This window comes from Trichoderma citrinoviride, assembly GCF_003025115.1.
Source record: "Trichoderma citrinoviride strain TUCIM 6016 unplaced genomic scaffold BBK36scaffold_2, whole genome shotgun sequence".
NCBI lineage: Eukaryota > Fungi > Ascomycota > Sordariomycetes > Hypocreales > Hypocreaceae > Trichoderma > Trichoderma citrinoviride.
The window spans coordinates 1,527,155-1,552,772 of record NW_020194710.1 but is presented as its reverse complement, the minus strand read 5'-3'; the positions used below and the strand labels follow the sequence as shown (position 1 = coordinate 1,552,772).

The following is a 25,618-nucleotide window of genomic DNA, read 5'->3' as shown; positions in this document are numbered from 1 at the left end:
GAATTCTTTTGGCCTCATCTTCCTTCGTACTCTTTGCTATTTGCTATCAACGCTGTCATCTTCGCTGTTCTGCCTCGTGGTGGATGCGGGTTAGAGCGCTGGTTCACTTAGTCGCTCGCGCAATTTTGAGAGGGGATATTCGGCTTCGTCTCTTTTCATGTTGATCCAGCCGTCGTTGAAGCTGATGATTTCCTGAATTGCATATACATGCACGATATAGCTCGAGCTGCTCCTATCGGATAGGTCGCCTGCGTACTTCTCCAGTTCCTCAGGATGTCGGACTCTGAGTCTTCGTCGTCCTCTAGCGGATCCGACTCGTCAAGGGCGGCATCGCCCGAGCCAGGAACTGTGCCAGAAGTTGAGAAAGAGCCAACTACAGAACCTACCACCACCGATGAGGGCCAGGAAAAGTCATCGACGGAAGAGAGTCCGTCCTCGAAGACAGAGGCCAATGAAAATGAGACTGAGACGAGCCCTCCTGAGGAGGAAATAGATCCAGTTGCTGAGCCCCTTCATGTCTCGTGGAAAAGCTCTGCCACGAATAACCCAGAGTCCATGGCTGCAGAGTAAGTGTCTCTATATCATGGCTCCTGAATGAGCGACTTCAGTCCTCAAGCGTTAACTCTTCTCTCAGCTTTGTGGTAGTCCATGGCATTTATGGAACTTGGGAAGAGGGAGGAACGCGGGGCGGGCTTGGTTCCGGCAGCAGTGAATGGGTCTATACCTACGCGCAAACCCGTGATCCATCGAGGATCCTCCGATTTGAGTACGAGCCGCTACAGCTCTTTTGTGGTCAACGGAGCCGTCAGGCTATTCGGAACAGTGCCATCAAGTTGCTGCGAGCGCTGGCTGCTCGGAGACGGCACGAAGATGCAGTTTGTTTACTCTTTAGAAGCCTCGTATAAGTCCCCGTCGTTGATCTTGCTAACTATGCTTCTAGAAACGGCTTATCATCTTTGTTGCTCATGATATCGGAGGGCTAGTAGTCAAAGATGTGAGTTTGATCTGTTTGCTTCGGTATGTATCGGAAGAAATAACAATGTGACAACTTACCCAGGCTCTGATTGCTGCAAACCTTCATATGGACATTACCTCTTGGCGAGACATTGCAGAAATGAGCCGTATCATGGTAAGATGTACTGCATCTGCCGTAGTTGAGAAGTACTGTCGTTCTAATACGGATACTTGCAGGTATTTCATGGCTGTCCTCATCGAAGCGTGGACCACTTCGACATGGAAGACAGACTATCCCGCTTCCTTTTTGCCGACTATGACCCAAGAATAGCAATTGTTCGACCTTCAGCATCGGCCGTTTCCGGATTTGCAGCTGCTGCGATGGAGATTAACGGCCTGTTTGCCGAATCCAAGATTCTTCTTCGCACCCGCGCAGTGAGCGTTCACCACACGGAAAGTGGACTCTCACACATAAATAAGGTAAAGCATGACCCAAGCGGAAAAATGAGAGACAAGCTATGCATGAGCACAAATATTCAAGCTGATTGCTTCAAAGGCATTCGACTTTTACAGTGCAACAATCGGGATACCCATGGAGAAGCGAATACCAGAGAGTAGCGATGAGTCCACCATCACTGATTGCCTCAACGACCTTTTGGAAGGTGAGATTAATCGAACTACATCCCTCGAAACCTTTTGGATGGTCACATAGCTAACGTGCGACTCTCACAGCTGTTGGTGCTCCGGTAAGCGCAGAACAGCTGCGATACGAGAGAGAGATTTTGGCTCTCGCTTCGCCCGTCTTCCCGCTACAGACTGGACAGAGTGACGATGAAACGTTCAAATACCCCCAGCCTATCGAGAACTGGCTTCAGCACCGTGGACCGCAGATGCTCTACCTGCATGGCACGAAACACGTCCGTGAGACGGCTGAGCAGCTCTTTTATACTCTGGAAGAGCAAGCTCTGAAGATTAAAAACTGTGTAGTGCTCTACTTCTCCTTCGACAGATACGATGTGAGGTGTGACTCTGTCAGAGACATGCTTGCCACGTTTCTAGCACAAATCTTGTGCTTTTATCCCTCTGTGGACGACCGTATCAAAACGACCTTTCTCAGATTCCATGAAGAGCGTGGATGGACAGAAGACGATCTCATCTACTGGTTTGAACGCTTCAGGTTCACCGAGAAAGTAGAACATGTCATGTTCGTCATCAACCATTTCGACGAATGTACCAAGGGTTCTCGGAAGCAGTTCATCGAAAACTTTGCCTATCTTGCAGAAGCGAGTGAGAACACTTGGAAAGTTGTCGTCACAAGCCATAAGCCTGACGCCCTTTCAGGGGAGCTCTACGGCCCTTGGTGTGTGAATGTCAACCTTGACGTTGAAGCAGGCGAGGAGAGCTTGGCCGACGTTGTCGGTAATGGTCCCAAGGACGACGTGGCACGATTGCTCAGAGCACGACCTGACCTTCTCTATGAGCCCAGTTTCATTGAGGAGGAACTGTACTACATTGAGCAATACGATCCGCTCGTCAAGCATGTTATCAGGGAGCAAGCAGCGGCGCGGCCAGGTTGGCCTAGTGAAGTCTCCGTCGAAACCATGCTGGAGTCCTTGGCGCTCGATGCCGAGGCGGCGGTTGATGACGACCGGAATCTGGAACAGCTGTTGGCTTGGGTCCTCAAGAATGCCTCTGAGCCTGATACCCTGCGACAGCTACTCTCGTGGATTCTCTACTCTGTACGGCCACTCACTGTCTGGGAGCTCGCAACTGTCCTGTATCTGGGCTCTGATGGCAAGGGCCATGTCGCTCCTGATGCAGAAGCAATAGACAGTCTCTTCTCCAAGATCAAACAATGGCTTGCCGGCATCGTCGTTGTGCAGCATAACGAGGTCAAGATCTGGCACCCACGGCTCAGAAACATTCTCATGGCCCTCAATGGCGAGAAACTTGCCGAGACTCAGTTCATCTGGGGTGACATTAAGAAGACGGCTCACTTCGACATTGCTAATTTCTGCCTTCGATACCTTTCTCAACCAGACGTGCAAAAGTACATCAGCGAGACTTTCCATGTCACGGGCTCAGATTCGGAGACCTTTGAGACGCCCACGTTTGCAGATCGGAGCAACTTGTGTTCCTACGCTCTCCAGGCTTGGACACATCACTTCGTTGCCAGCTCCCCCAAGCCGGAGCTGTCAAAGATCCTCTCCCAGTCCGCGTCTGCCGATGTAGCGAGCAGCTGGGCAAGGGGCTATTGGGCGCTCTCCAACCAGATCACGAGGAATCCTGTCTGTCTGGATACTCTGTTTCCCATCTTCGCCGGACTTGGCTTGGTTGATGTTGTTGAAGCGCGAGATGAGGCTGATACACGCCGCGGCCTGCTTGAGGCCGCCTCAAAGGGTCAATCTGAGGTCGTCCTTGCACTCGTCAAGGGGCTTGACATGGATGAATCAGCCCTCATGGATGTCATCAAAGCCGCTGCAGCCTACGGAGATGAGAACACGATGCTGGAAATGCTTGATCGCATCGTGGCGTTGAACCCTCACCCTGATACTTCTACTTGGCCTCCCATGCTGATTCACAGAGCAGCTTGGCTAGGACTAGAGCGCTTCGCGGAGCGCATTCTGGATTTGGGGTTTCCCACCGAGATTGATACCTCATGGACAGCCATTACCAAGATGACGCCGCTCTCACAGGCAGCTAGGAACAACCATGCTGGGGTAGTTCGTACTCTCCTCAGGCACAATGCGAGCGTGGAAACCCGCCACCGTTGGGACAGAACCGTGATCCATCATGTGGCCGGGCAAGGCCATGCGGAAATGGCCAGGATCCTAGTTGAAGAGGGCAACGTCGACATAGAGGCCAAAGACGAGGACGGCTTTACGACGCTTTACTTTGGATGCATATGGGGACATCACGACGTCGTCAAGCTCATGCTGGATTTGGGGGCAGATCCTCACATGGGCATCAAGATGGATGATCCGCCAGAGAAGTGGTCGCCTCTCGTCGCGGCCATTGACGACGGCTACGAGAAATGTGTCATGCTTCTTCTTGAAAAAGGAGCCAACCCCAATCTTCCAGGTCCCAGTAATTTGGGCACTGCTTTACGATATGCCGCGGTGAAAGGCCATCTTAACATTTGCAAGATGCTCATTGACTTCGGTGCAGATCCCAACAGTCCCTTGATCGAGCCTCCGATCCTCATTCAGATCATTACGGACTACGAGGCGAGCGAGAGGCAGTTGGAGATATTCGACTTCCTGCTTTCAAATAATGCCAATGTGAACGCAAAAGACGCCTCTGGAACGCCTGTGATAATCTTCGCTAGCACAAGCACCCAGAAAATGGAGTTTACTCAGCGGCTTCTCGACCACGGAGCAGACGTCAATCTTCTGGATTCAGAGAACCAGTCAGCCTTGTACATGGCAACACGCGACGGCGAATCAGACCTGGCCGAGCTGCTAGTAGAAAAGGGCGCCAACGTCAACGAGGTGACCACGGACAACTTGACTCCTTTGTATTATGCAGTCCCAAATTCCGACATCGTCAAGATACTGGTCGAAAAGGGGGCCGACCCAAACAGGAGCAAGAAAGGAGGCTTCACCTGCCTCATGTATGCTGCTTGGTTCAACCACAGCGAAACTGCAGAGCTGCTCCTGGAGCATGGCGCCGACATAGAAGAGACATACGAAGAAGAGGACTCCAACCAAGGGCGGACATCGCTATACTTTGCCATATCGGAATCCGCCACAGAGACGGCTCGAGTATTGGCAGAGCACGGAGCCAACCTCAAGCACGTTTCGACCGACGGTCTGCCCGTTATACACCACGCTGCTTTGATAGGTTCGCTTCCCGTTCTTCTGGAGTATCCATTGATGATTGACTTGAACCAACGTGACGCCGACGGATATGCGCCTCTCCACAAATATGACATATCAGAAAACACCGTCAGGCTCTTGGTCAATGCCGGAGCAGACATCAATCTCCAGGACACGAAAAGGGGTGATACTCCTCTCACGATAGCCGCCTACAACGGCATGCTAGAGCGTGTCAAGTACTTGTTGAAGCGCGGAGCAGACATTCACCTTGGCTCTCGGTGTGATGGCGCTGCTATTCATCAAGCCTGCCGATATTCGAAGCTTGAGGTTCTCAAGTATCTCGTCGAAAAGGGGGGGGCCAATGTGAATCAAGTCGTCACCTATGGAATCGCCGGAACTCCCCTTCAGGCGGCATGTCTCGCATACGACATCGGCGGCGACCGCCTCGTCGACGAGATGGTTGAGTTTCTGCTTGCTAATGGGGCAGACGTGACGGTAGAAGGCGGCCACAATGGCAATGCCCTCAATGCTGCGGCTTGCGCGGCAACACCGGCGATCATCAAGACATTCCTCGACAAGGGAGCACTTGTGGATGCCAGAGATCCGTTTGGCCGCATGCCGATCCATAGCGCTGCCCTCCACGGCATCGACAACTTTGGGGCAATTCTCGACGCCGGGGGCGACATCCAAGCAAAGGACTACACTGGAAGAACGGCGCTGCATTGGGCAGCGCAGGCGGGAAGGCTGCAGGTCGTCGAGAGGATCATGACGCTTCTGACAGATAAGAAGGCCGTTGACGAGCCAGATATCGACGGCTGGACGCCGCTATGCTGGGCGTCTCGCGGTGTGGGCACTTGGCTGAATCAGAGCCTCGCTGGTGAGCCGGAGGAGCAATTGAAGGTGATGAAACTCTTGCTTGAGAACGGAGCCAATCGCTTTGTGCGAGTGTCTGTTGGGAGAGAAAAGTGGACGCCTTTGAAGATTGCCCGATTCCACCATGCAACCGACGAGGTGATCGCGCTGCTCGAGAAGGGTCTTCGTCCCGCGGATGAAGAGGATAAAGAAGAGAACAAAAAGGCCGGCTCGGAAGAGGAGTCCGACGAGGGCAAGTCTAAGAAAGGGAATATTCGGGGATCAACATGCGATTGTTGCCGATGCGTGAGTTGTTTCCCACTTCTTCTTCGGTTCTTTGTTCTCTGTGAGCGTAATGGCTCGAATGTTTGCTGACCCTTTGGATACAGGACATTGTCGGCTTCTGCTATCACTGCAATGACTGCTTGGATTTCGATCTATGTTGGAAATGTCACGTTCATAGTGACTTGCTTCATCCCATTGATCACACGTATGAGGAACTGGGGCCGCAATTTAGGGAGACTGAAGATGATGATAAGCCGGAGGACGATGATGCGGCGTCGGAATCGTCAGACTCGACGACTTCAGACTCTGAGTGAGTGTCTCGGTGATGGATAAAGATCTGGATAGATGGATAGAGATATCATATTACTTGTAGTCTACCACCTGTGAGGTTGGACTGCCACTATCCCGGTGTCTTTGGGTAGTACCGTCTTGGCTATCGTGAATGAAGGATACCCTCGATCCAGCCTCTGTTGCCTTAGAAGGCTCAGTCCTGTCATGTGTCATAGATGAATGTCTCATTCCATATCCAACCAAACTGAGTGTTGTCTCAAACCTACGCAGCATGTCTCGGATATCCTCCGCAGGCTTGTTCAACTTTGCACTCCTCGTCGAAAGCTTTTTACCCCCAACCTCGGCACTCGCCGAGTCTACAACTCTCAGCTGTATAATGGCCCAATCATCAACCAGGCGCTCCGCCGAAGACGCAGGCCAACTGTTACAATGGCTGTTACTGACCGATCTGTATGAGGGGAAGAGGCGGTATTATAGCGCATTACCTGTCATTACCATCAATGATTGCATCGCCAACACTTCGTCTGGGCCGTGACACAACTTCTCAATATGGCCAAGCAGAAGAGAGTGAAATATCATATCGAATCAGGCCAATCACCTTGTCGAGGATTGAGAGTGTGCACGGTTTCACAACCGTCCTCTACTGACTCTCTTTCTACGTAAATACCTCGTCTTTCTCCTTACTCAGACTTCCAGTAACATGATCTATTACGTTCAATCCATCAATCGCATGGCGCCTGTAGCTAATGCCCGGATTGCCACGACTAGTGTCTATCTCAGCCTAGGTCTTGCATTTTGCAGTAGTTTCTGTTTTCCCATCAAGACCTCTGAGACAAGAATATCCCGACGAGTCTTTGGAACCTATCGGGCAGTCACTGTCAACGTTGTGCCGTGCCAACCCTGGCGTTTAGCCGCTCCCTCGGCGGCTATTCTTCCCTTGGACATTTCCCATTTGCCAACGTCTATCCCTTGCCTATCCCGGACTTCTCCGCCACTGCCTTGGAAGCCTAGCTATTGTCAAAACGATGCTAGTTGTATGAGTGATAATGATCATCGGCGGAAGAGGATATCGCTTCCCACGAACGAGATCTGGCTAGTACAAGCAAAGTGGCTTAACTGATTGGTATACAAGCCGTGCTCGACGATGAGTTACACAGCTGAACTCTGGCAGTCCCTCGGCCAATTGCCGCTTCCAGTCTGCCTAGATGGCCATCAGTCTGGTTCAAGATGCGGCGAAGCGTAGCCCTTGCGTCGCTTCTCCAAGTGCTCTCCGGCAAGGGGGTGGGACGAGGCGTTTATATGAGCGACTGTTCGCTCTACTTCTGGGTGAAAAGGAGGAATCAAGTTGAATAGTTGGATGTATGTTTGCTTTCGCCGTTGAATCGTTTGCATACCTCTTTCGTCTTTTGCATCTTGACCTCTAGCAAATACCTCATCATGGGCAGCATCGGCCACGGCGAAAACTATGTCCTTGGTAGGAGCTTTCTCGAGAGTGTGAGGTGAGATAAAGCCAACTCCTTCTCGCGTAAAGAGAAGATCGGCATTTAAGCGACGCTTGATTGACGTGATATCAGACTCGATGCTCAACACTTTTTGTTCCAACTTCAAAATGGCTACACCATCGACCCCCGAATCCCTATCGGCCCGGATTCCAAGATCGCAGAGATGGGCACAGGAACCGGGTTAGTATAGTCATTGAGAGATGCCGTCTGGCCGTTTCTGCTCTTCTGACTGGATGATGTGACAGTATCTGGCTGCTCGATGTATCTTCCCAGGTCCCTTCAACCGTTCAACTGAACGGCTTCGACATTTCAGACGACCAGTTCCCCCACCAGTCCACCCTACCGAGCAACGTGACCTTGAGCATTATGGACGCTTTCGCAGAAGTCCCCGAGGAGCACCGTGGCAAATACGACCTTGTGCACATGAGGCTTTGGTGTGGCATCGTTCAGGGGGGAGATCCGTCTGCCTTAATCAGACATGCGATCCAATTGCTGAGTATGTGCACCCTTCTTGGAATTTAGTACAGTTTCCGCATTCTTCTGCCGGCATATGCTAATGTATGGTTAAAAAGGGCCCGGCGGTTACCTGCAGTGGGAGGACTTCAATCCCAGCCCACAACAAATGGTCGTGAAAGGCGCCGACATCGAGGTCCTGTATTCATACTTTCACCGAATGCTCAAAGCATTTGGCATCGATCAGTCGTAAGTTATTCCTTGTGCTCCTAATCTACAAAAAATGACTCATAAAGAGTGTCCAGGTGGCTCGCAGACCTCCCCAGCTATGCAAAGCAGGCCGGTCTCGATGTGGTCCAGTTCAAGATGGGACCCTTTTCACAATCCTGTATTCCGCTTGCCACCAAAACATGCCTCATGCTTCACAATGGGGTTTTTGATGCTGCATACAAGGCCGATCTCCCGTTCCTGCCTGCTCGTGAGGAGGCCGATAACATGGTGGCTGCGGCCATCGATGCTGTAAAGAACGGAGCATCATATCACTCCACTATCCTGACTTTGTTGGCGCAGAAGCCTCTTTCTTCATAACATGATACGCTAGAAGGATCGTGGTCATGGTTGGGGCTTTGCCGTAGGCTCTTGCATTCGTACCTCTACACGTACAGTAAGACGCCCCAATTACCGACTTGTCAATGTCAAGCTATGCTGGATGCGTTTATCATTCAAAGACGGCTTTTGAAAAACACAAGGTTTAGAATCCTACAAGATATCATGAGATTATATGCTGCAAGTTCTCTAAAAGGGTATATTTTTAGAAGGAGACTACGGAAGCAGCGAAGCCCCTATCCGACGGTCCGATGTGGGATGGGACTGCTTTGACAGCAACCCTGAACTGTTTCGAAACAGAACACTTGTCCCACAGAATGAGACTTCAGTTCAGTTATCGCAACGTGATAGACCTCAATCTGATTGGACGTACAATTGCCGACTTAGTTATCCGTATATGCAGCTGACTGTGGAGTGCAGATGGACTGCCCGTGGCTTCGTTCGAAGCGTTGAAATTTGCACCAGATACGGGGCATTTGGTCCGCGTAGAGATCTCAGGTATAGACTATATGCAATGCAAGACAAATCAAATCCTGGTTATTTTCCTACGGATGATTAGAATATGTGCATGCGCACGTATATAGTCTCACAGGAGCAACACCCACTTGCTTTTATACTCAACCTTCCGTACGGATCTTTTCGTACTACTAGTAACTCTATCTAGATAGTGTCGGCTCTTTTGGGCAAACGTAAATTTCCTAGATAGGCATAAATGATCGTCTGGAGACCGCCTCCCTGTTAGATATAGATTGGAAGAACTCGTAAAGGGGAGGGAAAACGGCCCGTAAGTCAGGGGAAACTCAACTGATATACGGCAGTAATTGGGCGCGACTTTAGAATAGACAACTTTTCCGGAACACAGCGCGGAAAAGCATGTCAGCGCGGAAAAGCGTTGCGAAATCTGCTGTTCGTGTTTCAAAAGTTCTACCAAGCGCTCGATCGAGGCTTAACATAGACTGCCGAGCGCCGAGGTCCCACATACAGGATTGATATGTGACTTCCGAGAAGTGATAGGAATCAACGAACCGCCAGTTCTCAGCCACAACTCACAGTTTCTGACACGGAAGTAAAGACGGCACTTGCTACAAGTGAAGTTGGCCGAAGGATTGCCAAGAAATCAATTATGCTTAACGCGGGCAAAGAGACTTCGTATAAGCAGCCTCGGACTTGGCCGTTAAGCTTATAAGCTTACCTACCTTGACGGACCTCTCGAAGCGATCCAGGACTTCTATTTCAGTATCCGTAGGATTTTCCGATTACTGTTTCTTTCTTTGAAGATAGTGAACCCTTCTATGGTCCTGTAATCTGTTCCACAGTTAGTCCTTCCCAAAGTCCGCTGCCACAACAACTACCGCGGCCAGCGGGTATCTGTTTATTAATCGCGTATGGATAATGCCCCCTGATGGGATAGTAGCATCTCCCTTTTTCACTAATGATTAAAGTTGGCCGGACCAGTCCTGCTTGTATGCAGCCACGGTAGATCATGGCGTTTTATCGGCGGGACTACTAGCTTGGTTGTGATGAGTTTCGCTTGAGGACCCCCGTTCTACTATCTGCCTTGTGATGAAACTGGGAGACACTGATCGCCGACATCCTGAGGATATATAAGGGCGGCCGCTTCTCACAGTCTAGTCTCTTGATACTTCTATAAGTCAGCAGTTAACACAGACAATTCGTTCATCTGTAATCACAATGAAGCAATCTCAATTCTCCCTCCGAGCTGCCGCTCTTTGCGGCCTGGCTGCCCTCCAAGGCGCCACAGCCCATCTTGCCGCTTACACTCCCGGCATGTACTGCCCCGAGGTACGACTTCTCCTTCTCAATCCTACAACTTAAACATGTCCAGCATCAAAATCGCTAAAGACATGATGATATAGAACACTTACAAGGGCCCCCTCACCAACTTCACCGACCCCAACCACGTCGTCTACGACCCCCTCTACAACCTCTCCAAGGACAGCTGGTTCCTCTCCAAGGGCCGCAACTGCTGGCTTGCGCCGCCCACCGGCGTCTGGGAGATCCAGGCCAACTCCGCCATCCAAGTCCCCTGGGCCAACCAGCAGAACTCGCACGGCTACTACGCCGACGGCAAGGAGCAGAACGAGCGGCCCCAGCCCTTCTCCGTCACCAACCCGGCCGTCGTCGCCGCCGGCCTCGTCTCCAGCTCCGGAGGCATCAACAGCCCCAACCTGCACGCCGGCAACAAGTCGACTGCCGCTGGCACTGCCGTTGCCATTGCCTACAAGTCCAACATTTACGACGTCAAGATGGAGGACTTTGTCGTCTTCACTACGGCTCCTCAGACTCCCTTTGAGCGGCTGGTGACTTACAGCATTCCCAACCTGAAGGCCTGCAACGAGTGCCTCTGCGCTACTGTGTAGGTCTTGAGATGTCCACGCGATACAATAACACAAGGTCACTAACAACTTCATCCAGCTGGATCCCTGATGGCTACGGCCAGCAGAACATGTACATGGCCCCCCACAAGTGCAAGATCATCAACCCCAACGGCGGCCAGCAGCCCAAGACTCCCTCTCTGGTTCCCGGCCCCAATGTCAGGGGGCCCAAGCAGATGATTGCGGCTTTCCAGGCCGAGGGAAACAATGTCCAGTGGAAGGGTGGTCAGCAGGTGCCCACTTACACCTCTCGCATGGGCTTCACGGCTGGTGCCCAGACCGACATCTTCTGAGAGCTTGCATGTTATGGGGTATGTACGCTATTCTAGCGGAGTGCCCGAGCCTTATCATACCTTAGCTTGCATTCACAGTACAAACTGTCTATAGTTGCTCCATTGATAGGGGAGCAATGTACATACGCTTGTCTTTCTTCCTATACATAAGTTCCGCCCGCGCATTCTGGCGCAGTTAATACACGCATGGATCGTATTTCCACACCAGAGTTCATCAATCGTACCTAGTATTGCCAGATCTCACCGTGACGCCCGGAAGCTGGCCGTAGAGTGTTGACAAGAACAGGTGGAAAACGTCCCTTTGAGCTTGCTGGAGAGCTCAGCAGTAGGCCTGTCGCCTAAAGAAGCTTCTTTTACCATGTACTTGCCTGAATTCTGAAGCTTACCAACGGCATTGATTCGGGCAGTCGTCTGGCTTCGAATAGCATACTCAGGGTCATTGAATTGCGTATTTCGTACTCGTTCTCCGTGCTGTCTCGGCCAGACTGGTGTCTCTACCGCAACTCAAAGTGATTCACTGTCGTATGTCAATCCACTTCAACGTGGATAATGCATGATGCATATTTTGACTCAATAGAGCTACCACAAAATACTAAAATGGCTGTACTTGATACATGGTTTCCTTGGTATGATTGATGGCTTGTAAGTCGGCTTAAGCGCTGTGGTGTTGTTCAGCGCGACAAGTCTCAGCCAAAAAAATTCGCTCATGGATTCTCATGCAAGTCGCTCTCCGCCATGAATTACAATCAAATATCTCAAATCAAATTGAGAGACTCACTCATTCCTCACACATTTTGAAGATTTCCCCGTCTTTGAGTTCATGTCCTTCGATCATTTGCTTTATGTTGCTAAAAATGGAAGCAAGAGAAAGCGCACGAGACCCCTGCCAAGATTACATCAGACTTCCCTTATCGATAACGACCGCCGGCCAGCTTGTCCTCAACATCAAACAAATAAACTGCTGCCAACCTTCTCTTCACACCCGCATCACAAGAGCACAATGCTTCACGCCATATCATGTCGCAATTCCTCTCCATCATAGGGTGGTCTTTCCTCCCCAACGTAAGCATATCTCCCTTTGTCTCTACAAAACCAACAACCGCGTCTCCTCTATATTGACCAATCCAACCGCCCACGAGTCCAAGTCAAGTCAAGTTCAAGTCAAACTAACCTCAAGCTCTTTCAAACTTCCCATAGATTGCCACTTCCTGGATCCAGACCATCTACTATGGCCTCACCATCCGCGCCGGCGACCCCCGCCCGCAGCCCGGCAGCCCGCGCTTCAACCACCACCGCCGCAACATCCACATCCTCGTCATAGCAGTCTACCTCGCCTACACAATCTACGAGGCCGACTACGACCTCCGCCGCCAGGGCTCCTTCTACACGGACCTGGGCGTGCCCTTCTCCGCCTCCGACCGCGACGTCAAGTCCCGCTTCCGCCGCCTCGCCGCGCTGCACCACCCCGACAAGACGGGCGCCGACGCCGCCGACTCGGCCGCCTACTTCATCCACCTCAAGGCCGCCAGCGACACGCTGCAGGACGCCGCCAAGCGCTTCGCCTACGAGCGCTTCGGGCCCGAGACGGTCGTGTGGCAAAAGTGCGTCACCATCAAGGACTACGTCTCGAGGGGCGTCTTCTCCGGCATCCTGCCGCACTACGCCGTCGCCGCGGGGTCCATCTACGTCTTGGGCCTGCTGGGGTACATGGACTTTGGCAAGTTCTACCGCTGGCTGATTCTGCTGAGCCTCTGCGTCTTTGAGATCCAGGCGGTCACACGGCCGAGGTTCCCGTCGTTGTTGGAGGGCCTCAACTTCGTTTTTGCTGCTACGGCGTCTCACCCGCCGTATCTGCCGTTTCAGCTCATCTCTCTTGCGCGGAAACTCACAATTACTATCTACATCGCTTTGTCGCAAATCGGCCCGCTGTTGACGATGGACGCGTCACCTTCTAGGCGGTCTGCGGATGACCAGAACGAGCTGCTTCTCCAGGGCTTGAACCGCCTGGAGACCATCACCGGCCAGTTTGACGCCGACTCGGCTCGTCTGATGGACATGGAAATGGCACCCTTCAAGGGAGATGCAGAGGCTACGGCCAATCTACAGGGGAAGATGAGAGAGTGGTTGATCCAGAATACGATTCGTGCGGATCCGATGGTGCGTGATGCCCTGGGCACTTCGCTGAGAAAGCGGCGAGTTGATGTTCCTGCTGGCGCCAAGGGCAATCGATAGATGGATGGGAATAGATATATAGGAAATGGTTTGCATGCCTAGCGTAGCATATAGTAAATAAAGTTCTATTTCTGAATGAGGCCAAACGACCCGTGCCTGGTGGCTGGCTTTAACATATCGAACTCCGAGTCGATATCTGATGCCTACCTTAACATCTAGTATCCAAAAGAGCCATTACCCATATATAAACGAAATATCCGTACAGAGTTGGTTTTCCACACTTGATCATCTCAGTCATGTCCAAACTTCTAATAAAGCCAAAATGCCTACAACCGTTGCGCACCCCGAGTCTCAATCGGAATCAGACACATGGCCACAAACGCCGCCAAGATCAAAACGGCAGACATGTATATAGGCGTAGTCGACCCGTCTCCAGGAATGTTCGCCGCCAGAACCGGCGCCATCAAGCCCGTCAGTCGATTGAGAAAACTCGCCACGCCTGTGCCCGCGCCTCTAACGGGGGCAGGGAAGATCTCGGGCGTAAAAGCATACAGGACGCCGTACATGATGTTCTGGGCGAAAGCTTCGATGCAGGAGAAGATGAGCTGGGCGGTTGGCGTGGTGCCGTATGCTGCAAAGACGAAGAGAAAAACTGCTGAGACGACGGTGGAGCTGGCTAGCGTTCCGCGACGGCCGAGGAAGGGAGATGGGTGGTCGACGAGGTAGGCGGCCAGGAGACTGCCGGGGACGCCCATGATGGATGTGATGGCGTAGTTGCGGTATGTGACGCCGGATATCGTCGACGTCTCGGACTGCATTGCGTCGCTGCCCGAATCGGAGTCGTGATGAGAAAGGTACTGGGGCAGAAAGGCGTTGAACAGCGGGTATCCCATTCCTATCGTTGCCCAACAGAACCACACTAGAGAGGTTGCAAGACCCAGAGTCTTGGTCTGGAACAGCGGCCGCAGTCGATCGCCCGAGAACGCCTTGAGCTTCTCCTTCAGGACATTAGAGCGTGGTGTCGAAGACACGGAATACCGACGAGCAACATGACTGGACTGCTCCGCATCTTCCGCCGCAACCAGATCGAGAATCTCTGAGGTGAGCCACGTCTTGGCGCCGTTCCGAGAGGCGATGCCGTGAACGACAGCAACCGCTTCATGCTGGCGGCCTTGGTTAAGGAGGAACTTGGGTGACTCGAACATGTGGAAGAGAAAGAAGCGAATGCAGAACATGGCAAAGGTGATGATGCCAATAGTCAGAATAAAGTAGCGCCAGCCAATGTCGACGGGCCACTGGGCGATGAAGAACCAGGCCACAAGCGAAGATACCAGCTGGCCGATGGGCCACCACACGGACAGCAGCGTCAGCAGCGAGCTGGAGGCGTCTGGCAGAAACTCGAGGAACAAGGCGCCATCAACTGGGAGATTTCCACCAACGCCGAATCCGAATGCTGCGTAGAGGAAGCACACGGCCCCCCAGCTTTTGCCGTACGCGGCTAAGATGCCAAAGACGCTCGTGATAAGTAGCGTCATGTTGAAAGCGATCCGGCGGCCAAAGAGGTCGGATCCGATTCCCCAGAGGAAACTGCCCAAGGAGAGGCCGATGAAGCAGGAGCTCGTGGTATACCTCACAGTCTTTTCTGGTATGTCAAACTCGGCTGACAGTGATGGCAAGGTCAGTGAGACGCCCTATGCTGCTTGTTAGCATCATATAAGGGGATTCATCAACGAGTTATTTCGGCACACCTGTAACCATAGACTGTATGGCATGTTAGTTCAATTAATTGTACCAAGAAAGCTGAGGAGATGGGGTTTCCCTTACTTGTCAGCAAACCACCCGAAGCCACACAGTATAAAGAGCTGCCAGTTATAGCGCCCCATGCCAATGTCTTGGATGGCCTTGTTGATGAGCTTCGATTTGACTATTTGTCGACTTAGTCGCAGTTCGCTTCCACGAGCGTCAGAGCCTCTTTCACAACGACTCACTTTCATAATCCGTCCATTTCCCTCTCTTGCCTTGCCTCATCTCTGCCCTCAGCCCCTCGATGGTGTACTCGGCGGCATTCATCAGCAGCATGCCCTCCCCCTGGTCGTCCTTTGCCGAGTTCACCTCGTCATCGTCGTCCCCTGCGCCGTCGTCCTGCGATTCAAACTCGACCCTGCCAACCCGCGCCGAGTGGCTGTGAAGATGGGCGTCTTCCAAAGAAACCAGGACTCCATCATAGTCGTCCACCGACTCCGTGCGCCCGAGTCCGGCCAGCCATGAGATGACATGCATGCTGAGAAGCAACAGCCGCGCCGGCGCAACCGAAGTGAAGAAACGCCAAAAAGATCAAACAAGGTTATATCATCAAAACGAGATTCAGCTGTCTGTTATAAGGGTATCCATGAGGTTGAAAAGGAAAGCAGAAGAAGATGATCGTGGATGGTCGGAAGTCGGCTGAGATAATAGCTGCCCAGAATGGTGGCTGATGTGGAATCAAGTTGCCGTTCTGACGTCTGGTTAGGTAAGCCGACGCAAGGGATGGGACGGTTGTCTCAAGAAGGGCGGAGTCTGCAAACGGCGGCAAAGAGACGTCGTGATCGCATCAAAGGCCGTCTGATGAGGCACGTGTTGTCTGACTGTAGTATACGGCAGACCTGACGTTGTGCAGAGAGGAGAAGGGGCTCGAAAAGAGAAGTGGAATACGGCCAGATTGGGGTTGCCGGGATCGACACCAGATGACAGGCAAGTCATTAGGGAGCATCAGAGTGAAGGGTGACGCCCCCATGCGCCCAATCATAGGGGGCTTCAGCGCTACTTTAGTCAAGGGTGAGGGTCAATGGCCAAGATGCACCCGTGGACCCTTCTATTGGGAGGGGCGCAACGCTATTCAAGGGCCCGTAAGCGGAGGTGCGTCACACGGGATCTCAAGATGGCCATGGCTGATGGCCGCATACTAGAAGCTTAGGAGCCTTGGTGTAGCCACAGACCCAAGGAAGCACAATGGAGAGGCGAGGCGCGTTTGTAGTGCGCCTTCATACTTGAGTAGACATCGTTCTTTGCCTAACGTACGAAGGAGAGGGCAAGATCCTTGCATCCCTTGCCAATATCGCAACTTTTCCGACCAGAGGTATCGTAACAAATCACATCGAATCATCAATCAAATCAGCATACCGTTCAGCCTACCAACTATGGTGGCAGCCGCGATTTCCGAAATCACGAGCGTCGTCGTGTCCAGCTAGGCACCAGCCTGCTGTGCCATAGACTCATGGTAGAAACCTCCCAACTCCAACGGAAAGAACAGAAAGCATGGCCGTCGAGGGCCGACTTGACCAGTCAAGCATCCACGGGCGCGTCGTACTAGTCGTCGTCTTCATCTTCATCGCTGGTCGCTTCGATATTGGACTTGTCCGACTTGGACTTCTTCGGGGCTTTGGGCACTGTAGGCTCTTCGATATCCATCTCGTCGGGATCGTCGACGTCCTGACCCATCGCCCGCAACGCCGCGTTGATACCGGGAGCTGCCTTTATCAGCGCAAGGTATTGCTCGACAGAGAGGGAGATGCCCTTTGCGCAAGCGTCAGTATCGAGTCAAGAGTAATCCGTCGTCGGGTCTGCCATTGGGCGCAATGCAAGCGCAACCATACCTTCTTGCCAGGGAGCATCTTTCCATCCTTTTCGTAGTACTCGCGAATGTTGACGAGGCACATCTTCTTGAATTGGGAGACTCCCACGCGTCGCTTGTTGGACAACTGCGCAAAGCCGTCAGTAAGCGAAGCGCGCAAGACCCGTGGCATCAGCGGCGAAAGCGCACCTCCCAGTATGGATTGCCCTCGTCATCCTTGCCGTCCGGCGCACTGGCAGCGGCGGCGCTCTTGTTCTTCTTTGCGACGGAGGCGTGGGGGACGTCGTCGTCGCTGTCGTCGCCCGCTCGTCGCTTCTTGGTGGAGGGAGGCATCTTGCGTCTGTGGAGGGCGGATAGGCGGTGGTGTGTCTTTCAAGTCAATAAGATCAGAATCGCAATAACGTGAAGCTCTCGGGATATTTTTTTGCGTTTGCGATAAAGTGATGCTCGTTGCGGCGCGTGGAGCTTCGAAAGTGGGCTGCCAGACGCGTCAGGGCCGATTAAGTGGTGTTTTACCAGAGCTTCAGGCGGGGGGATCGGAGGGACGGTCACGCCAGCTCACGTGCAGTGTTTCATGCATGGAAGCTGGGGGAGGACAATTGCGGGAGTGAGGATGCTTCACTTGAGAACAGTGTAACTAGTACATGTTACCGTTGTAAATACATAGAGAATCAAGAAAGAGATGAGAATTGAAAGAGAAACAGAACAAAACCACTGCTTTCCAACTCCTCAACCCTTCAACCTTCACAGCCTCCGTGTTTGAGCATCGGCGCCAAGGGCAGCCCGGTGCAGCTGTGGAGGCCGCAGCTCCAAATATAGAGGCGCGAGGCCGCTGCAACTGCACCGCTGACCCGCATTTGTCCCCTAAAAAAGGAGAATTGTGGGAGGCAGCCTCACCAGAGGGTCCCAGTAATTTGATGTCCGCGATCCGTCCATTCCATCCAGTCTCAACTCTCGCGATCCATTGATACCATCTCAACCCCATTCCTTGCCACAGCGTACAGCCGCTGCGCCCTGCCATTCTCTGTCTCCTCAGCCTTCCCGCCTCTCCGCCTTGATCCCTCCAGAACCAGCAGCATTGGGCTCTGCTTGACATGTTGCCCCCCTCTCCCCGGCCTCACGAGACGCTGATAGTGTAGAGAAATCGGCTGTTGGCGTCAAGCTACCAACAAGCTCTGCTCTGCTCTGCCCGACCCCAATGAGCTCAATCGCAACCGTTCCTGCGCAGCGTCGCGATGATTCCGAGCTGGCCTCGGTCGAACCGCCCAGCCGTGCCGGACCAGGCGGAAACGACGTCGCGCTCGAGGATTACGCCAGCAGTAAGACGAACGGTCATCATGCCACCAAGAGCCCACAATGCGACTCCAAGTCATTAGGGGCCGACGACACAAAGGCAGCGCAATTGCCATCCGGGTCCAGCCTCGCCTCCCAAGCGATACAGTTCTTTGCGACCGCAACGCCAGCAACTCTCGCAGGCCTCGGTGTCGGAATTTCGGCGGTGACATATGCTGTCCTGGGGCGGCTCGGTCTCGTGCTGATAGGGGCGTTCGGCGGTGTCGTCTCCTTTATCATCTGGGAGTCGAAGAACCCTGAGCTGGCAAAGGCGCTTCGCGGTGAGGATGGCCCGCGGGTGCTGGACAGGGTCTGGACAGACTTGACAGCTGTCAGAGCTCTGGAGAAGCAGGACGAGGACGACGACGACGACGCGAATCGCATGCGAGGCTTCGATGACTTTCGTCCGGAGACGAGAGAGGCGCTCAGCGGCCTTGTCGACTCAATTGTCCAAAACTACATCAAGTGGTGGTACACTCCTCTGGTGCCTTCCGACCACGCCTTTCCCCTTTCCTGTCGCAAGACCATCACGTCCTATCTGCTGGCGATATCGAACCGCATGTGTCGCAAGCGGCCGGCCGACGCCTTTCTCGACCTCCTGACCAACTCGACATCCATGATCATCGTCTTCCTCTCAGAACTCGCCACCGCCTTCTCCGAACTACCCCCCGACACGAACATGAGCGCCGCCGATACTATATACAACTACCTGGCGGAGAACCCGGACTCACGCCTCGCCAACCTGCTCAATAAGAGACAGCAGGCGACCAAGTTCAAGATGGTGTCTGAAGACTTGCTCGCATTCCTCGACAAGAGCGCCTACAACTGCGATCCTGCACGCATCTTCCTGCGAGAGATTCTAGCCAACTCGGTGCTCGAGCAGACCCTGCAGCAATGCAGCAGAGCCGAGTGGATCAACGGGTGGATCGTATACCTCTTGGAGGCGGGAGAGCCCAACTTGAATCAAGCAATAGACGTCGGCATGCAGACCGGCCGCGACGTTGCCAACAATGTCTTTGCCGATCTGGACGGCAATGTTGGCAATATCGGCATCGCAAAGCCTCGACGCGGTAGCAACGACCAAGGCCAGGCTCGACGGAAAGAGTCTACTCACAAGAAGAAGCTGAGTAAGGCTGACGAGGAACTGGAAGAGGCCATGGAGGAAATGAAGAGAATGAACGCCATGATCGCCGAGGATAACGAACGACGAAATCGAACATCAACATTGACGGAGGCGTCCGAGCGCTCAAAGCAGAGCATGGACTTGACGACGGGCGGCGATGGGGAAGTGCAGAAGAGCGGCAATGCAGCCGAAGCACTGTCGCCGACTTCCAACCGGTACTCGCCTCGCGGGGCGTCTGTAGATGGCGTGTCGAGCAAAAGCGACACGATATACACTCCGCATACGCCGCGATCTACCGGTTCCGCCAGCCAAGCCTCGTCTCCGCAGGAGAACAAGGACCAGACGTTTACGAGCTTTGACCAAATCGTCCACCCAGGCCAACACCAACAACACGACAGCGATGAGGAGGCGCCGCGAAAGGAGCCCCTTACTCTACACAACGCCTCCTTCACACTACATGACGATGGCTCAGGGGACATGGGCAAAATCAAAAACAAACCGAACACAGACTATTTGATCCAGGTTGAGCCATCGTCCTCTCACTACCCCGGTTGGATGATTGTCAGGCGATACTCCGACTTTGAGACGCTTCACGAGATTTTGAGGCGCATTGCTGCCGTGTCGGGAGCTACCGCGTTCATGGAACTGCACAAGGAGCTGCCCAGCTGGAAGATCCACACCAGGGAGTCTCTCCGCGGTGAACTGGAGAGATACTTGCGGGATGCTTGCTGGTATCAGGCGCTGGCGGAAAGCGAGGGCATGAAGCGATTTCTCGAAAAGTCCCAGGGCCACACGCACGGCAACTCAAAGTCCTTTGGCTGGGAAACAATGGGCAAGAACATGCTCGAGGTGCTGTCCATCGGCCCCAAGGGTGCCATGGAAGGCGGTAAGAGTCTCGTCGGAGGCGTTAGCGGCGTCTTTGGCAATCTGCCGCTCTTGAGTCGCAAGTCGACCAGTCAGTCTGTCGGCGACGCTGGCGGCCCTAATGCGAACCGTTTGTCCATCTCATCCAACCCAGCAAACCGGGTCGAAAGCATTGCAAGATCGCCCGCGAGGTCGGAGCGTGCCAGTCTCGACAGCCAGAGGTCGTCGGTGATTGCTACGCAGCCGGGCAGGGTGGCGCCTATGGAGCGGATGCTCAGCTTCACGTCTCCCAACACCAGCGAGACGGACCTGCGCCTGGGCCAGAGAGGTCGGGTGGACTCCATCTCTACTTCGGTAAGCGCTCGGCCGAGCAGGGAGCACAGCAGAACATCCAGCTTGGCCGCGCTCCGGTCACCGTCGTCGATTAGCCTCGACTTCACCAAGCTCCCGCCGCCCCCCGACGAGATTAGCGATGATTACGAACTGGGCCACGACTTTGAACCCAAGTCGCGCAGGAAGGACGGCAGCATCATGGAGGATCCCAGCCGCAACAACAGCTCGCAGGCCCTGAACGGATCGGCCTCCGCACCGGCGTTATCCGGGAAGAAGGCCCAGACCCAGACCCAGGCCCCGGCCAAACCCGCGCGCCAGTACACGCAGCTAAGCGAGGCGGAAACCCGGGTGGCTGTCGAGCTGATCTTTGCCGTCATCAACGAAATGTACACGCTGTCGTCGGCATGGAACATCCGGCGCACGCTCCTTGCGGCGGCCAAGTCGTTCCTGTTGCGCCCCGGCAACCCCTCGCTCCTGACGGTGCAGAACCTCATCCAGTCGTCCGTGATCGACGCCAACACGTCGGACGCAGGCATCGCTTCCCTCCTGCGCAAGGTGCGGGAGAACACCATGCCCACGGAACAGGAGCAGGCGTTGTGGCCCGCGGAGCCGACGGAGGAGGAGAAGAAGCAGCTGGCCGTCAAGGCGCGCAAGCTGCTCATCCAGAGCGGCGTGCCAGCGGCGCTGATGGGCGTCATGGGACAGTCGGCCACCGGAGAGGCCCTGGGACGGGTGTTTGACTGCCTGCAGATTGAGGAGATTGCCCGGGGGCTCATATTTGGCCTGATACTGCAGGCAGTGAGGATTCTTACGCACTGATGATGGCCCAGAATGATGACAGTGATGTTCACGCGCGCAACGGTTTAATGCGAGGCTCGGACCTTGACGACCCGAGTACTGTTAATTAGCTACTACTACATTGGGTATTACTACCTTGATGGGAACGACTCACGGCGACGGGGGATAGGAGGCTTAGATGTTATAACGCGGCATATGAAAGCTCTGCTACGAGTGACCGGGAAGGGATTCCGGCGCTTTTTCTTCTTTTGTTTTTTTTGTTCCATCAAACGGGGCGGGAAGAGAACATGATACCTCGTTGCTTTTTTTAATTCATGAGTTAGATGGGTGTTTTGACGCTTTCTTTATTGATGAGATGTGCATCCCTCGTTGTTCTTTTCTTCGACGGGTAGACGATGTGCTACGAGACGGCCAAACCAGACTTGTTCACCGGCGTCATCCGCCACTCATGCCATCATCCCCTTCTACTCAATTTTCTTCTTCTCGTTCTTTGTCCCCGCGAAACCAGTACAAGAAAAAAGAAAGAAGGGGGGAAAGGAAAAGAAAGAAAGCCCAGGGGAACCTAGTCCGTATCACAAACAAGATGTGATTAACCCTGCAGGCACTTCCCATGGAGGAAGTGTGCAACGCTCGGGTCTCGGAATGCAACTCCAGCATCCCCGACTGATAGAGAGAAAACTCAAGGGAATAAGAAGGAACTTGGCAGCCGGCGAGGGCTTTCATGCTTGGCACTCCATGCTTGGCACTTTGCACATGGAAGAATCGGTATTCGGGGGATCGTATGGGGTCATGTCCGCGGATCGGCAATGCTGAAAATACGTTTGTCTCCGTTGAGATTTGGGTCTTCTTGTTTTTTTTCCCCCCTTCTTATTGTTATCATCATTCTCCTTTTACTCTGCATATCCAATATCCGGCGGTCCGTCTGGGGGGTCTACAAAAGCATGAACATTGCAAAGTGACGATCGAAATGAAAGTCAAGGCAGCATCAACTGCATATCTCCATCAACCCACATCGGCCAGGGACCATGACTCTCTCTCTCTCTCTTCCCCCTCTCGTCCTGCTTACTTATATGCACCACTTCTGTCTACATGTACGAAGTATGTATCCAAAGGGTGTCCTTTTTCCATCTACCAAGGTGCCAAGCCGCATGTAAGTGATGGTGCTAAGCAGGGGAAAGCCAGTACTAGTCCTTGTGGCCGGTGTCAAATTTCTCGTGGCTTGCTGCATTATCATGCACTAGAACGTCCCCCGGCCCCCTTGTCTCTTTTCGCGTGTGCCTGGGACCCGGGTTTGCGAGCCTTGGGCCCTTGTTCGTTTTGGCTACCTAGGTGCAGTAGTGTTGGTAGTCTAACGGTTTCCCCAGCTTTCCTCGGTTTGGCGTGCGATAATTGCTCCATGGGCTGCCAGTACATACATCAAGCACCGGCTCGTCTTTGTGACTTCCCGTGATGCCGCAATCGAGCACTATCAACAACTGAAGCCATACACAACCTCTCTATCCCCCTCCATCTCCATCTCCACCAAACACCTCCCCTCCCCCATAGCATGTCCATCAGCAACTGCCCATCTCCCACTCTGCCACCATTTATGCATACCAAATCAACCTTCAGGTCTCCCTTCCCTCCAATCTACCTTAGTCAACAACCAGCCTAGTCCTGCCCAGCCCTCCTAAGTACTAGTAGATGATGTTCGCTTCCGCTTTAGCCCACGGAGCTCATGGCCGCTTCCGGCATCAGATGCTTCCCCCCTTCCCTCCGCGTCTCCGCCCCGGCAGCAGGCCGTTGAGACCGCCACAATTTTTGTTCGTTTCTTTTCCGCCCAGCCGTCTCTTATGTATGTATGTACATACTACATATCAATTCCTTCTTCATCTTATCTCCGCATTAAGCTACAGAGTAGCAGTACATGCCAGCAAAGGAGCAATCTAATACTCATCCATGCATTGTTCAACATTCGCCTCGCCACCTCTGACCAACTATTACTTCTTCCAATGGCTAGCATCACCTCCTCCTAGTATAAGCACCCGCTGCAAAGCTGCAGCTGCAGCATCCGGTTCCTGCATGCAATGCAGTAATGGAAACCCAAACCCCCCCCCCCCCGGAAAAGCCAGGAGAAAGCGCATGCAAAAGCCGTCACTTGACATCCAACCACCCTCTACCAAAAGGCAATCACCGACCATCACCGTCACCACACGGGAAAAAAGGAAAAGCCACGCCAAAACCAGCTCCTCTAACACGAAACGAAACGAGCCTCCCTCCCCCCTGAAAAACCTCCGCACTTTTCCGCATCACCAAGTCACTCACCCATCATCAATCACCCACTCACTTATCACCTCAAACAAAAAAAAAATCGAGATAAGAAAAAAAGAAGCAAAAGAAGCAAGATACCAAGCTTTTCATCCCCTCCCATCTCGTTTCAAAAATCCACCCTCACATTTCGTTCCCAGACCCACACGAACTTACATGGTTTTTTCCATCACTTTTTTTTTTTTCTTGTCATTCATCACAAACTCGCTTAGTATTAGAGAGAGCAACCCCCCCTGGTTCAATAGATGCTCTGCAAGCAAGGCAGGTCTTTCCCTTGCTTCCCCGGTTTCTGCATTAATTTAATACTATTTACCTTGTTCTTGTCCGAACTTATCGGACAGGATCCGGTCCAATCGCTTCAGCAGGACAAGAAACTCGGGAGTTGACATGTATACCTTGATACGATGTATGTCACTCTGTGAACTGCTCTCAGATGCATCGTCTTGCGAGTAAACAAATGCACAGAAACTCCAGATACTTCTACCCAAGCACTTCACAAAACACAATATTCATCTACTATATCAATTGGCCACCAATCCACGAAACCGCCAGTGCGGCCTCCCATCAACTCACCTCCGTACCCCATCTCCCATCTCATCAAGTAATAACACCTGTCAGAACAAAACGAAACAAAACACACACACAAGAGAACAAGCCAGAGTGACAACCATCACGAACAAAACACACAAAGATCCAGCTAGGCAAAACCCGCGCCATGTATGTATCTCCCACCACCTGCGGCCGATGATAACACCTTTATCGGCCGACTAAAACCCACGATGCGATACGAACAGCCGCTGCAACATTAGTCATGACACGAGATTCATCACACTCCGGATTGGGTTACAAGCTTGTTTCGATTTGATTTGACGGGACCGGTACGGCTTCGTACTTCGTACTTTGTCACAAACGAGGTTTTAGACGCAGCAAATCACTTGCAGCAGTAGTTGATGCTGATACCGAGGAAGTATTAATGCTTGTAGCCAAGGTTCTAGTCCTCAGCTTTGCACTCTGTAAGGTATGTAATATACATTTTTTCCTACCTACATCCCGCACTAAGATACAAACATCGTACACCTCAGCCTTTCTGATTTCCGCATCCGCCCGCTAACCGTCTCGCTCCCCCATGCCCATGTCCATGCCTCGACTGTTTCAGTGCCTTGGACGTGAGTCTGTCTAGACATGCAAAGACGTGAATCAAGCTCGTCCCCGCCAGGCTGCCTCCAGTGCCTTCGGATGTCCCTGCATCCGTTATGAGAAGAAACAGGAAATACAAAAAAATAAAACAAAGGAGAAAGATCAACATGTGTAGAAACGGGCTAGCCTTTCAGACATACGAGCACTGGCAATGTATATCGAGTGCTTCCATGCATGATGTATGTAATAGAACCTGTGGCGCACGCCCGGCTGGCCGGTCACTGTGGCATAATAGTGTTTTTCAACCCCGTAAGAAATAGACATTAAACAGAAACATTTATGCAGTGCCTGAACATGGCGTGTATGTAGTAACCGAGCGGCTGATGCAAGATCCGAAAATGAAAAGGCAAAAGATGATTTGTGACCGGGTATCAATAAGGCCTGGGCTGTGTGGCCAGGATGCTTCTATGCAAAGGAGTGACGAGAAGAAGA

The 25,618-nt window shown here is 52.8% G+C and overlaps 8 protein-coding genes across 8 annotated transcripts; 6 read left to right on the top strand and 2 right to left on the bottom strand.

Moving 5' to 3' along the window:
* Positions 1 to 273: 273 nt before the first annotated feature.
* BBK36DRAFT_1110320 (hypothetical protein) lies at positions 274 to 1,666 on the top strand (the record flags this gene model as incomplete). Its single annotated transcript, XM_024889572.1, has 6 exons — positions 274 to 566; positions 635 to 875; positions 941 to 994; positions 1,058 to 1,153; positions 1,192 to 1,434; positions 1,496 to 1,666. The coding sequence occupies 6 exons, from the start codon at positions 274 to 276 to the stop codon at positions 1,664 to 1,666; spliced, it is 1,098 nt and encodes a 365-aa protein (XP_024753037.1).
* A 1,966-nt stretch (positions 1,667 to 3,632) lies between these two features.
* Positions 3,633 to 4,634, top strand: BBK36DRAFT_1110803 (ankyrin; the record flags this gene model as incomplete). Its single annotated transcript, XM_024889630.1, has 2 exons — positions 3,633 to 4,041; positions 4,357 to 4,634. Coding segments are annotated over 2 exons (687 nt in total), but the record flags the coding sequence as incomplete, so codon positions are not given.
* Positions 4,635 to 7,637: 3,003 nt separating this feature from the next.
* On the top strand, positions 7,638 to 8,743 carry BBK36DRAFT_1165958 (hypothetical protein; the record flags this gene model as incomplete). Its single annotated transcript, XM_024894842.1, has 5 exons — positions 7,638 to 7,674; positions 7,775 to 7,886; positions 7,948 to 8,198; positions 8,275 to 8,404; positions 8,461 to 8,743. 5 exons carry the CDS (start codon positions 7,638 to 7,640, stop codon positions 8,741 to 8,743), a joined length of 813 nt encoding a protein of 270 aa, XP_024753035.1.
* A 1,710-nt stretch (positions 8,744 to 10,453) lies between these two features.
* Positions 10,454 to 11,450, top strand: BBK36DRAFT_1109830 (hypothetical protein; the record flags this gene model as incomplete). Its single annotated transcript, XM_024889518.1, has 3 exons — positions 10,454 to 10,564; positions 10,639 to 11,138; positions 11,198 to 11,450. 3 exons carry the CDS (start codon positions 10,454 to 10,456, stop codon positions 11,448 to 11,450), a joined length of 864 nt encoding a protein of 287 aa, XP_024753034.1.
* A 1,017-nt stretch (positions 11,451 to 12,467) lies between these two features.
* BBK36DRAFT_1138134 (hypothetical protein) lies at positions 12,468 to 13,682 on the top strand (the record flags this gene model as incomplete). The annotated part of the gene is made up of 2 exons (XM_024893221.1): positions 12,468 to 12,512; positions 12,648 to 13,682. The coding sequence occupies 2 exons, from the start codon at positions 12,468 to 12,470 to the stop codon at positions 13,680 to 13,682; spliced, it is 1,080 nt and encodes a 359-aa protein (XP_024753033.1).
* A 266-nt stretch (positions 13,683 to 13,948) lies between these two features.
* Positions 13,949 to 15,902, bottom strand: BBK36DRAFT_1111173 (MFS general substrate transporter; the record flags this gene model as incomplete). The annotated part of the gene is made up of 4 exons (XM_024889677.1): positions 13,949 to 15,313; positions 15,371 to 15,383; positions 15,447 to 15,546; positions 15,611 to 15,902. The coding sequence occupies 4 exons, from the start codon at positions 15,900 to 15,902 to the stop codon at positions 13,949 to 13,951; spliced, it is 1,770 nt and encodes a 589-aa protein (XP_024753032.1).
* Positions 15,903 to 16,967: 1,065 nt separating this feature from the next.
* On the bottom strand, positions 16,968 to 17,565 carry BBK36DRAFT_1138132 (PC4-domain-containing protein; the record flags this gene model as incomplete). Its single annotated transcript, XM_024893220.1, has 3 exons — positions 16,968 to 17,174; positions 17,255 to 17,359; positions 17,422 to 17,565. The coding sequence occupies 3 exons, from the start codon at positions 17,563 to 17,565 to the stop codon at positions 16,968 to 16,970; spliced, it is 456 nt and encodes a 151-aa protein (XP_024753031.1).
* Positions 17,566 to 18,316: 751 nt separating this feature from the next.
* On the top strand, positions 18,317 to 21,986 carry BBK36DRAFT_1134309 (hypothetical protein). The gene is made up of 3 exons (XM_024892262.1): positions 18,317 to 21,705; positions 21,752 to 21,790; positions 21,865 to 21,986. The coding sequence occupies exon 1, from the start codon at positions 18,431 to 18,433 to the stop codon at positions 21,701 to 21,703; it is 3,273 nt and encodes a 1,090-aa protein (XP_024753030.1). The 5' UTR covers positions 18,317 to 18,430; the 3' UTR covers positions 21,704 to 21,705; positions 21,752 to 21,790; positions 21,865 to 21,986.
* The last annotated feature ends 3,632 nt before the right edge of the window (positions 21,987 to 25,618 follow it).

What these genes read in the sequence shown, in the direction of transcription:
- BBK36DRAFT_1134309 (XM_024892262.1), top strand. Translation starts at nt 18,431, where the DNA reads ATGAGCTCAATCGCAACCGTTCCTGCGCAGCGTCGCGATGATTCCGAG.